General features: G+C 39.4%; 1 protein-coding gene across 3 annotated transcripts in view; it reads left to right on the forward strand.

The window, feature by feature from the left end:
• Positions 1 to 16,278, forward strand: part of MAP2K5 (mitogen-activated protein kinase kinase 5) — a 236,955-nt gene that overhangs the window by 168,538 nt on the left and 52,139 nt on the right. For all 3 annotated transcript variants that reach the window (XM_058541929.1, XM_058541930.1, XM_058541928.1), the window contains 2 exons: positions 7,816 to 7,842; positions 8,154 to 8,186. In XM_058541929.1, the coding sequence (XP_058397912.1) occupies positions 7,816 to 7,842; positions 8,154 to 8,186 (60 nt within the window). The remainder of the gene's footprint in view (positions 1 to 7,815; positions 7,843 to 8,153; positions 8,187 to 16,278) is intronic.

Raw genomic sequence — 16,278 nt, forward strand, 5'->3', positions numbered from 1 at the left:
GCTCTGTTAACTAAGTTGCAGGGACCTCAGATGAGTTACTTCAATTTTGTGGACCAGCAATTGTATCTTATCCAACTTCTGGGTCTTAGAGTCTAGTACCGTGCCTGGCATAGAGTAAGTACTTGATAAACACATATGAATCGATGAATTAATGATTTAGTCTAACTTTACTTTCTTACGTGTTGGCATAGCAGATTTTGGAATCAGACAGAACTAAGGATCAATATATCCTTCAGCTTTAAATTAATAATTTTTTCCTCTTTCTTTTCTTCCATGTTCTTACTCCCACTCTACCCCACTAGAATTAATACCTGCAGGATAAAAGCTTCTAAGGAGATGTGGTAGTTGTCTTCAGATATTTGAGGGTTCTTGTGTAAGAAAAGACACAGACTTGTACCGTCAGGACGGGAGAACTGGAACGAGACGTAGAATGGACAGTCAGAAGACATAAGCTCTCCATCGCTGGACACATTCAGACAGAAGCCTGATCAGCAGGGGTGTAATAAAGGAGGGATTCAAAGGTCAAATAGGGGTGGGGAGCTAGGTCAGATTAAAAATCCTTTAAGATCCTTTCAGGCTTCAAAAGTCTATGATTCTGCTTCAGTGCTAGACAGGCCTCGCCTCAGCCAAACACATAAAAGGATGCAGTTTCTCTCTGTTGCAGAAGAGAGACAATAGATAGAAACTTCATCAGAGTTGCCTAGGTTCTATAACTGGTTTAATTATTCACTCATTTTGACTCTCAGATACTCTGTCAGTATGACACACATAAGAAATAGAAGAGTATAGGAAAGAAGTAATTCTTTTTCAGTCGTTCTCTCTCTCGTTCTCTGAGTTGAGCCAGCTCTGTGATATGGCTACCAAAAAGGTGAATGCGCTTGTTGCTTCCATGAGTTTCTTCTAAATAGTGTGTAGTGTCCAAAACAAGGAGATCTGCGCCAGTCAGTCCAGGTATGTGTTCAGGTGTGGGCATCATACTTTATGAGGAACATACATGTATGGCACCACGTTCAGAGAAAGGTGGCCGTAGTGGTGGAGAATATGAAATCATGCCTGGGTCCTTCCAGGTGGCTTTCTGGTTCAGGTAACAGAAGACCCAGCTCAAAGTTGGGTCAACCACAAGGGGAGTTGTTTTAAATTGCATGACTAAAAAGCCAAGTATTACTAGTTTTAGGTAGAACTTGATCCAACAAGTCACTTTTCACTCTTTTCTTAGTAAGCTTCTCCCTTCACAGACCAAGAATGGTTGTTGGAGTTCCTGGGGCAACCTGCTTTCCATTTAGAAGGGAAGAGCAGATCTCTTTTCCCCACAGACAACCAGAGGCCCTAGGCTTCAGTTTGATTGGACAGTTTAACTCCCTGTGCCCAGGGAATTTCGATGATTCTGACTTATAGTTAAGCCTGAAGCACCCGACACACCCCAAAGCTGGGGGTGAAGTCGTCTTCCCAGGAAGCACACGGGCTGCTTGGGGGCAGGGGATGTTGTTAGAGCATCATCACTAATAGAAGGGGAGGATAGAGGGCAACCAAACATAGCAGTGGTCACAGGACAAGAGGTGTTCATTCAGGAAAGAAGACATCATGGGGACATGACAGCTGTCTTCAGATTTGTGAAGAGCTGCCGTTAGATCTGATCACCCTCAGCTCTGGAACATGGGCACATCTTATAGGAGGACATGTTTGGACTTAAAATAAGAAAGAACTTTCTAATTTAAGCTACCCAAGGTAGAATCATTGGAATCCCACCATTGGAAGTCTTCTACCAAAGATAGGATGCCTGTCTGTCAGGAATGTTATAAAGAGAATTTCTTCATGGGGCAAGGAATTGGACTTGGTGACCTCTAACATCGTTCTGGATTCTGTGGCATGGGGACGATTTAAGCTAATAGAGATGCAAGCTAAATGATAGCTCCAGAAAAACCCTTTCAGACATTTGACACGTTAAAAAAACTTGCTATAGCAAATTTATTTGACCTTGAAGAGTGGAATGGTCAACAGGCCTTTCTCAGAAAAAGCAACACCTTCCTCCCTTCCCATGCACACATAACTAATATTCTTAAACTAGATCCTGAAATAAGACCACCGTTTTTTGGAACAAAGAACAGGGAAAAGTTTGATACAGCAAATGTCCAAAATCTTCTTCAAAAGGAAAGTGCTTAACGGACTCATTGGCCACACCTTGTACCATTAGAGAAAAGGTTAATTTTGTAATTCACACTGATCATTTTGGATTGAGGTTCTAACCCCCTGCATTTCTCACAAAATTCAGGTCTAAATATTAACATTTACATTTGCCCAGAGGATGATTTACTGTGGCTCCTATACACCTGTGTGGAGTAGGACATGAGCTATGTCAATTTTAAATACACAAGGGATAAAAGAGTATAGATGGGCAATCAGGTCCTTTTTTCCTGCTCACTGACTGGCAGACCCAGCAAATGAATAATGTTGCACTGTACCTTGATGCTCCAGCTGTTGTATTTTGTGTGAAAATGCATTGTCCTTGATACTCGGGAAGCAGTAAGAGTCAAGTGATCTAATTTATGGCTATGATGATATTCTGTCTGGTCCCATTTGAGCTGTGCCCTCCTCTAGGCATCTTAGAGCCTTTCTGTCCCACTCTGCTGTTTGTTACATTCAGGGACATGTAGTTTTAGCTTTTCAAAACTGGTGACTCCTGAATGCAGCGCTCCAGCTGGAGTTTGAGATGTGAGCAGAGAGAAGGTGCCAGTAAGTGGATCTTAGGATGTAGGAATTATAGTGATTCCCAGTCAGTGGGAATCAGCCTTTCTTATGCCTTGTTTAGTAGCTCCCTGCTAAATCCTCTTATGACTTATTTTTAAGTCATTTATTTTTGCCTAAATAAGTCTTATGACTTATGTTTTGTTTTTGTTTTGTTCTATGCGAGATACACTAATAGACTCAGAGGCGTGATAAGAACTTGAACAAGGACAGGGGCTGATGAATAGAGATAGGATGGCACAAGTGAATTATACTTGTTCATTTTATATTATTAGAAATAATATATATACTGTTCATTTATTTTGTCTCATAATGCATTCAATATCTAAAAATATCAGTTTGCCAAAATTCCCATTTGTAGTTAGCCAGAGTAAATTTTGTTCCATTCCTTTTTAAAAAGCACTCCTTTGTTTGGGAACTCTTATTTTAAGTTAGTAGTACTAAGCAATGTGTATTCAGCTCATGGAAGTGAATTTTTTTTTCACTCTCATTGAAGGCTTTTTGAGATTTGGGCGCTTTGTTTTTGCAAGTAATAATGGATTGGAGGTGGTGCGTCCATAAGTTTTAGCACCTAGCACAGTGCCAGATAAAATTAGATTGAATGCTGGAACTAGTTTTCCCTCGGATAGGAAAACAATCCTGGCACCTGGACAGGAAGCTCTGCCTTGGAGGAACCCGTGGGCTCCTCTAGCTCCTGCCTTCAGTTTGTAGACAAGAGCCCTGAGCCTAAGAAGAGAGGGAGTTTCTGAAGCCTTGGGGATCTGACTGGAATTCCAGGGGTCTTTCTGACTCCAGTGTTGATGCATTTCCCCCACACTAGGCAGCTTCCTGAGTCAGCAGTTAGTTCTAGGCCAGGTTCTATCTATGACCTCGGGCACTGCTCCCTTCTGAGCCTCAGTTTCCCTAACAGCAAAATGAGTAGATTGCACTAGATCTCTGAAGTCCTTTCCATTTCAAAAATTCGTTAGTCATTATTCTTCATTTAGAATATGAAAATCTCAGCTTACCATAATCCCTGTTTATATGTAGCCAGGGTTATAGCTTAATGCATCTGATTTGAAAAGAGAGTCTTTGCAAAACAGCTACACTTCCTAAAATTTGAAATTTAAAAGATAATAAAGAAGAGTCAACATTGAAAGCTAGAATGTGATACCAGTAGCACAACAAATAAAAATGATATTCTTCAAAAATTCCAACCATATGATTTAATTTTCTATTTCTTTTTTCTATTTAAGAGAAAATAACATAAGCTTGAAAAGCAGTAAATATGTAAAGAGAAAATTTGTCAACTGATATTGGAAGATCTGACCTAGGTCACACATAAATCTCTCAGACAAGAGCTGCAGGGCAAGCCATAATTTCAGAGAGTAAAAGAGAAAATGAAAGCTATAGCTAGTGTCTTCTCTAAGTTACATAGGTGGATTCATTTTAGTTTTCTGATTGTGCTTCTGAATATAATGTAAAAGGGCTGGTAGCAGGGTCTGTTTTACCACTGTATGTAAAAAGTACCTCTACTGAGAGAAGCACAGTGTGAGACTTCCAGAGTTGTTTTATATCACCAGAGCCATTAACTAAATAGTTGAGGCCCTACAAGCAAACTTTTGCATTGGCAATTTCCTTTCCAGGATCATTTTCTAAAGTCGTAAGTCATGTTATAGGAGCTTTTCTAATTGCCAATGATATGGTCCTTGGAAGGAAATATATGATAAATGTTATGGCAATAATACTCTAAGACCTGGCTGATATTTATGCCTGCCTGTTATAAAGTCATTCTTCCCTATTTAAACAATAAGTGTCTGTCTTACGTCAGAATGATGCATAACTATCCCGTTAGTGTGGCTTAAAATCTTGGACCTAACGGCTGGTGAAAGAAAGCTCTGCCCAGAAGAGGGAAGAGGTTCATCTAATTAGTGTATCAAAATGCTACTGGTTCTAGAGATGGGTTAGCAAAGTGTATGACTGGAACAATGATTGTTCTGTTCATTGTCCCAAAATATTAGTTAGACATAGAAAACTTAACACAAGCAAAAGGTACAAGCAAGAATGTGGACTTGGACAAGTTAGTTATAAACAGCATTTCATATGTTGTGCAGTGCAGTCAGTACATCAGCCCTAACAATATTATTGTGTTCCTCTGAACTCTGCTCCCACGGCTAAGCATTTGGAAGGCAGACCCAGAATAAAGAGAGGCATTCACAAAGCTAACATTTTATATTGAGTACCCTTAGTACCACTTTAATGTGCGATAAAACTAGGGGCTTCACTTTTTCATGAACTGTGTGTAAAAGCAGAGGCACTGACTGGAGGTTGACTTGTTTGGATCTGTTTTATGGTTGCTGTGCCTGTACAGTAATGTGATCTTGAAAAAGGTAAACAACAAAGAGTTTAGCCGTGAAAAATATGTCTAATATAAATACAGTCAAGTACATGGCAGTTCAGAATTTGAAAAATATGACTGTGGCATTAAATTTTCTGGTGGAATTAACAGAGGAACAGAATATATCCTTTAAGGAAATATATCTGAGACAGAGAAAGGAGATAATACATCTAACTGTACAGTCTACATGGCATTCATATGAAGAAAAGCACAGTAGCCTTATTTAATTGAGAAAATGAATCAATTACAATGATGTTGCATCATCAAATTCTTGTGAAATAGAAGATATAAGTCATCGCATTGTGTAACTGTTAAAAAGTAATTGAGTATCTTAAGCATTTTGAATCAATTTCAGGTACTGGCACTGCTACCTTAATACAAAATTTATGAAGATGATTTCATATAATATGTTGCTATCAAAACTGTGTAATAAAACCTGATAACAATGTCTTTCTTTAAAATCCTGGATAAAATAGTATACTTATAAGATCATTAAAAAAGACTTTGGTATTGCTGTTTCTCCCTTTCTTGTAGTAAAGAGCAAGCGTTAAAGTAGTACAGTTTTCAGTTGTCTTGAACCATGCTTTTAACCCACAGAATAGGGCAGAGTGGAGACATTCTCTAAGATCTTCTTTCATGAGGAAATGTCCTCCCGTCAATTCGTTTGGTTCACACAACTCGTGTTACTGGGAACAGGGTCTCACAATCCATTCCTGAATTCATTTTGAAACATCTTACTTAGAATGTTTGCCGCATGTTTTCCTCAGAGATTGTTATAATCCCCCTGACTGCTGGTAATTTGTGAAAAACATTGTCTTGAGTGTCAAAAATGGATTTCTAATTCTTTGTTCATTACAAGTAACTCTCCTGTTGAAGTCGATATACCTTACTAAGAATGCAGGGGCCGAGAGAGGGGGAGGAGTATCCATGTGCACTTGAAAAAAGTGAAAGCAAACACCGAAGGTATCTCATATCATAGGAGAAGTTACCTGGGCTTGTCAAGATTTTTTAAAGGTGGTGTGGCTTGTTACTAAAATCCTTAACCACTCCAGGGTGGTAGTTAACTGCTCTGTCTTCCTTTTTAATGTAAGTCTTTACCTGCAGAGCCTTATGCAGAAGTACTCATTGACTAGAGGAACAAGAAGGAGCAGTAATTCAGGACATTAAGTAGGAACTGTCCAAGTGGACTAAGAACCAGTCAGCCTGGCACAGAGGTTTCGGGGAGTGGTGACTGGGGAGGTGGTGATGAGGAGCCAAGAGCAGCAATGAGTGAGCACCATGTTCAGTTGACGTAATACATGGGAAAGCACTTTTTAAAACACTCAAGCACTGTGTGGAAGGGTCTGCTGATCAGCCATGTGGATGCAAAAGAAATGCAGAAACATAGTGTCTGCCCTTAAGAAGCTTTTAGTCTAGGTGAGAAGAACCCATATGCGAAAACTGATAATTCATCCACTTTACCATGCCAAGTATAAACATATGCAAATCAAATTGTTTTTAAGTAATGCTATGATTGTAGGCAGATACAATGCAGAAGCTGGAGAGAAAGGAGCGTGGGAGAAACTCCAGCACAACCATAGCCTGTTCCTGACGGCTTAGGCCTGCCCCATCCTCCGGGAGGCCCAATTTTCTCATCATAGAATAGAGGTGATCGTCCCTGCCAACCTCAGGATGGTTGTGCAGATCAAATGAGAACGTGTATATGAAAGAACTTTTAAAAGCACCATTAAAAACATATAAGGAATTATTATTGTTTTCCCTATATTATACCAGCTGGCTGGAGCTCAGTTATTCCAGCAAACAGCTGACCCCTCAATAGTTGTATATGTTTCTGAAATTTTCCTCCTGGGGAAATTTAGTACCTGGGACCCCATTTTCATTGAGTTTGTCATAACTGCAGGCATTTTGGGGGCGGGGAGGGGAGTCACTGAAGTGTTTAATACTTTAACTACTAAGTGGATGTTTTATTAATTTGGTGTCACGATTTAGTAACTTTCTAAGAGATATGGTTTATTCGTGTTGGCTTTGTGAGCAGCCTGCCTTCAGAACAGGCATTCTTACTTTCTGCTTTATCCCCTGAAAAACAGTGTAAAACTTGCATGAATTTGATTTTCCCAGAGAGCATTGCTGCTCTGGAAACAGGCTGAAGGAACTTTGGAAAAGGTGGAGTCTTCACCCCACTCCTGAGTTAGAAGCAAATACTTCAACCACGTAATTAAAGTTTTCTTCACAAAATAGGGGATTGTGAGCAGACACTGGCAAGAATCCAAAATTCTAATTTCTGACTATGATTTAATTTCAATTTTAAATAAATCGGTTTTTAATTTAAAAAGAGTGAGCTTCATAACATTAGCAATGATTGCAACATTAAGCCCAGTGTTCACAATCTAGCAATATAAAACATTATTTATATCTGAATCGTAAACAGCCTTTTGAAATGGATTATGGTTTTTCTCCCTATTCTAATACAACCTGGAGGGTACTAAAAAGTGTTGTGTGAAATTAACATTCTGCTGACTTTCGCCTATAAATGAGAAGCGAGCTATTAACATTTGTGTATTTTCATTATGTAAATTGTGTTAACACATGCCCACAAATTGCCACCAGCAATGCAATAATTTTCTCTCAGTGATCATAATGTGTCCAAGTGAGTCATTTTGATTATGACATGCTAATTACATATTGCCTTTTTTCAGATTCAGAAAAACCAGGGATCTTTAATGGTAAGCTTTATGAGTTCAGAAAAAAATTCACTTTTCTTTTTCCTGATGGCTGCTTCCTTTGCATGCTTGAATGCCTTGTTTTAAACTTAGCAAATTGCATTTTGAAGAAAATGCAAACCTTTAACTGCCTGTATTAGATTAGGTACCATTAGAAATAATAGAACGTCCTGAGCATCAATGTTTTTATAAGAGTTTGCTGTTGTTGATTAATCTTGCTATATTTTATTGCATTAATGATTTTTTCTTTCCACTCCACTGTAAAGATATTGCACAGAGACTAATACTTTTTCCTCTCTTCTTTCCCGTTGCAGCCTCTCCAGCTTCTGCAGTGCATTGTTGATGAGGTGAGGCATCGTCTTATGTGCTTTCACTCCTAAAGTCATTCCTAATGGTGTGGAAAGCTTATATTTTGTTTCCTAATGAAGCACAATGCCCAACATCCTCGGAACAAGTTGTGTTGTATGGCTCTGAGCTGTGTTACGTGAACTGGCCTTGTCCTGAATCCTGCTCTTCTGATTCTTGCCGGGAATCCTTGCCAAAACAGACTGTCCCACAGGCTGGTCCTCAGGGTTATCAGAAGCCCTAAAGACAAAACACGATAATATTAATTTATCCTCCCCCTGGCCAGATGGAGATGGAGCCGGAAATTAAAGTGGTATCATTTTTTTCTGTAACAGATATTTAAAGTCATTCAGTAGGCAAGGGTCGGAATTGAACAGCAAACATAAGCTTGGTAAAATTTGTCTTGCTTTATTTACCCAAAGCATATAAGAGTGTTCAAAAGCTCCAGGTCAACAATTCAGCTTTAATTTCCTGATTAACATTTTCCTCAGAACATACTCCTAACTTTTTGTGCTTTTAACTAGTATTCTCCCATTTTAAGTCATCGTATCTCTGATCATCCTGATCCATGGAGTTCCACTGTCCCTCTGACTTCATGGAGTTAATCTACCTGCATTTCTTTCTCAATCAACATTTTCTACTTCTGATTCTGACTTTAAATTCCTTTTTTCTGTAAATTAGCAGTCTTATAGTACACAAGTCTCTCAAATTAAGAAACATTAATGTTTAAAAACTTAGTTTTTCTGGGCTTGGGCTTGCCTACTAGCAGTGTTTTTTTTTTAAACTTTAATTTTACAATATTTGAAACACTTGTAATGAAGGCGATAAATGACTCAGATAGGAAAGTTTGAAAGAAAAAAACAAACCGTAATTCATAATTATTCCTCTCAATTAAACATCTGTATAACCAGTTATGAGATTTGGGGGAAAAAATAAAGATCCTCCTAGGAAAAAACCAAATGTGTACACATATCACAATAATAGTAAGAATGGGGCTCTAACATCCTTAATAGTTGCATCAGTTAGTCCATATATCCCTAGCAAGCCATAAACCATCTTAGTGCAAAAATGAAGGCATTGTCCTGAAACAAATGGAGGCCCCATTATCTCAAATATCAGACAGGCCTCCTGGATCTAATAGCTCATCAAGATCTTCTGTCATCTTAGATTCTAAAAGCATCCTGTCCCCATCAGAATCCTCCCAATTAAACTGATTTTCCTGAGGTCCCCCTCCAGGCCTGCTTAGGGATGTGCTCAGGGAAGCTTGGCCTGCCTAGTCAAGTGCACGGCCTACCCTGTTTCCTCGGCTCTACTGTGCTTGGCCTGCCAGGCTCCTGAGCATCAGAATGTTCAGGTACCGGTAATCTTCACCAATAGTATATATATTGCTAGAGAGCTAGTTTGAAAGTTTTCTGGATCGAATGGATGTTTCCGTTTCTTATTTAAAGTAGCAGTGATTGCTGTTAAACTTAAAATATTTTACTTGTTTGATTTGGGCAAAATCCTGAGACTTGAAATTATCATAGGGAGATGTTCTGTCCAAGGAGGGAAGGTCTGTGTGATGAAGGACAATAGCATGTAACTTAAATGGTATTTTTTATAATAGTTCTTCCTCAGTTGAGAGAAAAGTATAATTTAGACACCTATTCCCACTTACTCCAAAAACATATTAAAATATCTTCTTTATGGGAACTTGGGAAATTCGCATTGTCTTTACTAAAATAAACATAAGTTGATCTTGGAACTGAGCTGATGTTCAGTAATAAGAGTATTAGGAAAGAATTGGCCAGATGACCTGCCTTAGGCAAGGTGCATCATATCTTCTAAGAAAGAAAAGATTGGGGAGTCCTTTAATTACTGTGCTTGTCTCATGTTTGTCAGATTTCTCATTGCTTGATGCTGTGTTTCTCAAGGGGTAGTCCAAGGACTAACTGCATCAGAATTACCTAAGGCTCTTGTTAGAAATGCAGATTCTTGGACCCAGATCACTAAATTAGACTTTCTAGGGGTAGATCCCAGGAATCTTGATTTTACTAGCTTCCCAGGTAACTCTTTGCACATTAAAGTTTAAGAACCTCTTCTATAATGGCTCTTTAGGACTAAGTTTGCCAAGACCTGGATCCAGAAGGCAATTAACTATCTATCTTCGTTTGCATCTGACTTTTAGGGCTTCTATTCCTGAGTACATATAACCAGCCAGGATTTGAGCCATATTACTCCTTGGGAATGGGATATACCCCATTGTGAAATGGGTATCCAATGATAATATATACTGTTTCTATTAGAGAAAAGTCAGATCAAAAAGTACCACCTGTGGGCCGGCCCCATGGCTTGGCAGTTAAGTGCGCACGCTCTGCTACTGGTGGCCCAGGTTCAGATCCCGGGTGCGCACCGACACACCGCATGTCCGGCCATGCTGAGGCCACGTCCCACATACAGCAACTAGAAGGATGTACAACTATGATGTACAGCTATCTACTGGGGCTTTGGGGAAAAAAAAAGGAGGAGGATTGGCAATAGATGTTAGCTCAGAGCCGGTCTTTGTCAGCAAAAAGAGGAGAATTAGCATGGATGTTAGCTCAGGGCTGATCTTCCTTACCGAAAAAAAAAAAAGTACCACCTGTAACGGAGCCTGATTCAAACAAGACGGCTGTATTTGGAGTCATGTACAAAATAGCTAAGCAAAGCCCAGTGTAGCATACTTCTTTGTTAGGTGGATGTAGCTTAACCTCCTGGCATGGCCTGACAAAGGGTGAAGAACTAGTAAAACAAGACCAAGTGGGCAGGAGCCAGCCTTAGAGTGGCCAGAGTGAATGTCAGAGCCAGTCCAGGAGTCAGGAGGTGGAATCATGGGACAAAGCCGGAATCAACCACCAGATGTCCAAATAAAAGACACCAAAAGTTAAACAGAGAAGTACGAATCATGAACGTGAAACTTGGACCACAGAACAGGAACTGGAAGGGTAGCCAAGGTAACAGGAGAATCAAGCTCCAATCAGAAATCTGGGCAATCCAGTTCAATTTTGATGGGTGGAGTTTATCTGGCTTGGACCTGGCTAACTTGGGATATGAGCAATGTCTTAAAGACACCGTCTGATGCCTCAGAGTTGCGTCTCCCAGAAGAACTTCTTACTTTAAAATCCTTATGTAATCAGGCCCTCTCCAAGTCCCTGAATACCTGTGTTGTAAAGTACTTTGGTTCGACGTAAGTGATATGTGTGTGTGTGCTGTGATGCCTTAGCCATCTGATTTCTTTGGGGAATAAAGTGGCCCTTATGATCTACATAACTGATATTTACTACTTTAAGCTCTGACATCAATGAGAAAATTTGCATTTTTAGAAAGAAATGTTTCTAAAATGTATTTGCTCTTGGCAGCCTGTTGACAGAATGTGGTAAATATCGTTTAACCTTTTCTTGATGACTCAGGTCCTTGTTTTGAAAATGGTAACTTGAACTAAACTTTGATGTATTGATGCCCTCTAGGGCTATAGAATTGTGTGGGGCTTGCCTTGTTCTTTCACTGAATTTTACCAACCATTTTGCCTATGTGTTTTGTCTTGGCACTCAGTGATGTGCGTGGGCCTCTTGAGGTGAATAGAGCCATTTGCTCCCAGGCTAAATGGCCCTACGTGGCCGTGCTGCTCTGCTTGGTGCTTTTCCTGTGTTCTCTCTTGTGATCGCCTGTTTTCTATGGTCACTCCTCATTCTTGTCAGTGACAACCTGCTGCCCCAGTGATCTGACCATTTATCTTCAGTCTTTCCACTCCTGATAGTGACCCTAGCAAAACTAAAAGGTGCCAAATGAAATCAGATACCCAAGTGGTATGTGTAAGGTCAAACATACTCATCTGAGAAGAGGGACAGAGGCTTGAACCCCTCTTTAATGAAGTAAAATGGATAGGCTTATGTTCATTCATTCAGCAGATAGTTATCAAGAGTGCCCACTATATGCTAGACCAAGTTGAACAGGCCATGATCAGGACAGCCTCTAAGCTTAGAGAGAACTGGGCTTCTAGGTAAGGCACCCATGCCAACTGCAGACTTGATCTGTGAGTCAGGGTAGAAAGGCAGAAGCACAGTTCCATATCCTCGGCCAACACAATATGTTGGAACTCAGGAGGCTATGTAGCCATCTAACACTCTCCCCAGTGCCTGGGCTCTCAGTTTGGCTAGCAACAAAGGGCTGGCCACACTGGGGATGTGGCATGTGGGAATATAGCAGTCATATCTGAGTCACCAAATCCCAGGCTGTCTGGAGCCAACTAATGGAGGCCATCAGTGGATTGAGGTACATGCTGTGGATTGCAACGACTGAAGTGGGGACTTCCCCCTTGAGCCTTCCCTCAAGTAGTCCACAGCCTTGGAAAAGATGTGGACACAGAAATGAATAATTATGGTTCAGTATAGGCTGCATACTATTTAACCCAGAGACAGGAGGGTTTGTTCTGCCAGGAGAGGGTTTGTTCTACAAGTGGATTGGGAGAGGCCCCTCAGGGAACGTAACATTTAAGCTCATTTAAAGGAGGAGTAAAAGTCAAGGTCAAGAAAGGAAAAAAGTTAATGTCAGCCAGAAGGGCTTGAAACTTTCTTGTGAACTATTTTTTAGTTCACAGATGTGTTTCAGAATGTTCAGGTTGTCTAAAATATGACACCCAGAAAATGGATTATTACTCTGAGTATGTATATGTTTCAAGCATATTACAACTAAAAATAAATTTCTATCTAACATCTGTAGGTGCTCAGCAGGACAATTAGCAAATCCCTGATTTATACTTCTGTTTATTTATTCATTTTACTAGTAAAAAGTGAATTCATATAAGTCATGTTTTATACCCAATCAGGAATATCTTCTACATGAAAGTGTTGATTTCTTAGAACTATAAGATTTGTAAAATACCAAAATGGTCCTGAAATATAAGCACAAACTTTTAGTGGTCAGTAATGGCCTTCAATTGGGCCAGGTGTGTAGATAAACAATGGGCTTAATTGTTTAAGATGCTAGCTGAATAATTCGGATATACTGGTTGTTCTTCCCTGCTGTGGACAGAAAGGAAGAAGGATTTGGTGTTAGGAATGGCATGGCATAGCACTCTTTGTGAACACCTGGGTAGGTCAGATGGAGAGTTTATCTCTTCTGCTTACTCTAAGAAGGCCTCCTGAGGAAGATGAATGCAGGGCTTTGATAGAGGACAGTGACATATACAGAGTATGGAGACTGAGTGGACAGATGGCCAAGGAGCCAAGGGACCCAGGAGGTCAAAAACAGAGATCATTTTTAACAGAAGGAAATTTGGGAAATTCACAAATATGTGGAAACAATTCACTGCTATATAATCAATGGGACAAAGAAGAAATCACAAGGGAAATTAGAAAATACTTTGAGGTGAGCAAAAATGAAAATACAATATACCAAAACTTATGGGATGCAGCGAAAGCAGTGGTCAGAGGGAAATTTTTAGTTGTAAATGCCTGCGTTAAAAAAGAAGATCTCAAATCAATAACCTAACCTTCTACGTTAAACTAGAAAAAGAAGGACAAACTATACTCAAAGCTAGCAGAAGGAAAGAAATAATAAAATTACAATGGAAATAAATGAAATAGAGGATAGAGAAACAACAGAGAAAATCAATAAAACCAAAAGTTGGTCCTTTGAAAAGCTGACAAACATTTAGCTAGACTGACCAAAAAAAAGAGAAGGAAGACTCAAATGGCTAAAATCAGGAATGAAAGCAGGCACCTTACTACCAACCTTACAGAAATAAAAAGGATTATAAGGGAATACTATGGACAATTGTGTGCCAACAAATTAGATAACCTAGATGAAATGGATAAATTCCTAGAAAAACATAAACTATCAATGCTGACTCAAGAAGAAATACAAAGTCTGAGTAGACTTCTAACAAGTAAAGAATTTTCTTTAAATCTTCCCACAAAGGAAAGCCCAGGATCATATGGCTTCACAGGTGAATTCTACCAAATGTTTAAAGATTTAACACCAGTCCTTCTCAAACTCTTCCAGAAAATAGAGAAGAGGGAGCACTTCCTAACTTATTCTGTGAGGCCAGTATTACCCTGATACCAGAACCACACAGAGACTTCACAAGAAAAGAAAACTACAAACCAATTTCCCTTATCAATATAGATGCAAAAATCATCAAGAAAATACCAGTATATAAAAAAATTATATATCATGACCAAGTGAGATTCATCCCAGAAATGCAAGGTTTGTCCAACATACAAAAATTAATCAATGTAGTACATCATATTATTAGAATAATGGACAAAAATCCCATGATCGTCTCAGTAGACGCTTGACAAAATCCAACACTCTTTCATGATAAAAACACTCAAAAAACTTGGAAGAGAAGGGGACTTCCACAACTTGATAAAGGACATCTACTAAAAATCCATGGCTAACGTCATAGTTAATGGTAAAAGACTGAAAGCTTTCCCTTTAAGATCAAGAGCAAGAGAAGGAGGTCTCCTCTCACCACTTCTATTCCCAGAGCAATTAGTCAAGAAAAAGAAAAGGCATCCAGGTTGAAGAGGAAGAAGTAAAACTATATTTGCAGATGACACGATATTATATATAGAAAATCCACAAATAAAAACTATTGATTAAACAAGTTCAGCAATGTTGTAGAAGATCAAAAATCAGTGGTATTTCTTTTTTTTTTTAATAGTGTGTTTAACGGGATCAATTCTTTTACTTGTGTGCTTTCCCTTTTAATTTTGTTCCCCCCCCCAAAGCCCCAGTAGATAGTTGTATGTCGTAGCTGCACATCCTTCTAGTTGCTGTATGTGGGACGTGGCCTCAGCATGGCCGGAGAAGCTGTGCGTTGGTGCGCGCCCAGGATCCGAACCCGGGCCGCCAGCAGCGGAGCGCGTGCACTTAACCGCTAAGCCACCGGGCCGGCCCTCAGTGGTATTTCTATACACTAGTAATCCAAAATGAGCAATCAAAAAGTGAAATTAAGAAAACAATTCAAGTTACAATAGCATCAAAAAGAGTAAAACACTTAGTAATAAATTTAACAAAAGAAGTGGAAAACTTCTACACTGAAAATTACAAAACATCATTGAAAGAAATTAAAGAAATAAATGGAAAGACAGCCCACATTCATGGATTGGAAGACTTAATATTGTTAAGATGACAGTATGCCCCAAATTGATCTACAGATTCAGTGCAATCCCTGTCAAAATCCCAGTGGGTTTTTTTTGCAGAAATGCATGAGCTGATCCCAAAATTCATATGGAAATGCAAGTGACTTAGAGTAGCCAAAACAATCTTGGATAAAAAGAACAAAGTTGGAGAATTCTAACTTCCTGATTTCAATACTCACTACAAAGTTAAGAGTAATCAAGATAGTGTGGTACTGGCATAAGAATAGACAAATGGAATAGAATTGAGAGTCCAGAAATAAACCCATATATCCATGGTCAATTGTTTTCTGAGGAGGATGCCAAGACCATTCAATGGTAAAAGTCTTTTCAACAAATAATGCTGGTAAAATTGGATATCTACATGCAAAAGAGTGAATTTAGACCCCTACCTCACATCATTCACAAAAATTAACTCAAAATGGATCGAAGAGCTAAAATTATGAAACTCTTTAAAGGAAACATAGATGTAAATCTTTGTGACCTTACACTAGGTAACAGTTTCTTAGATATGACATGATCAAGATAGTGGAATCACTGTAACAATGCCAGGGTTCCAGGCCAATAGACGGGTAGAGCCATGGCAAACCACAGCTCTAAGAAGAGGACCTTTGTGCTCCAGTGTGGGAGGTGAGAGAGATGCTGGCTTTCCCTGTAAGGTCTGTAGCTAGGAAAAGGGTATTGACAGGAAGCCACAGTGGGGATGGGAGGAAGGACGACAGGAAGGAAGTGGCCAGCTGAGTGATGGGCAAGAAGAGGAGAACGTGGTGGGGAATGTTGCTGTGGGGCCTGGCTTTGGGTCCTCAATGATGAGGAGGAGTAAAGTGGGCTTGCTTAAGTTGGAACAGACTCTCTTGGCCAAAAACATATTTAATAGCTCATCATTACAGAATTCCATTTATGAAAGTTTATGCCTTCTGTGAGTTCTTAT

Source organism: Diceros bicornis, chromosome 5 (genome assembly GCF_020826845.1).
Source record: "Diceros bicornis minor isolate mBicDic1 chromosome 5, mDicBic1.mat.cur, whole genome shotgun sequence".
NCBI lineage: Eukaryota > Metazoa > Chordata > Mammalia > Perissodactyla > Rhinocerotidae > Diceros > Diceros bicornis.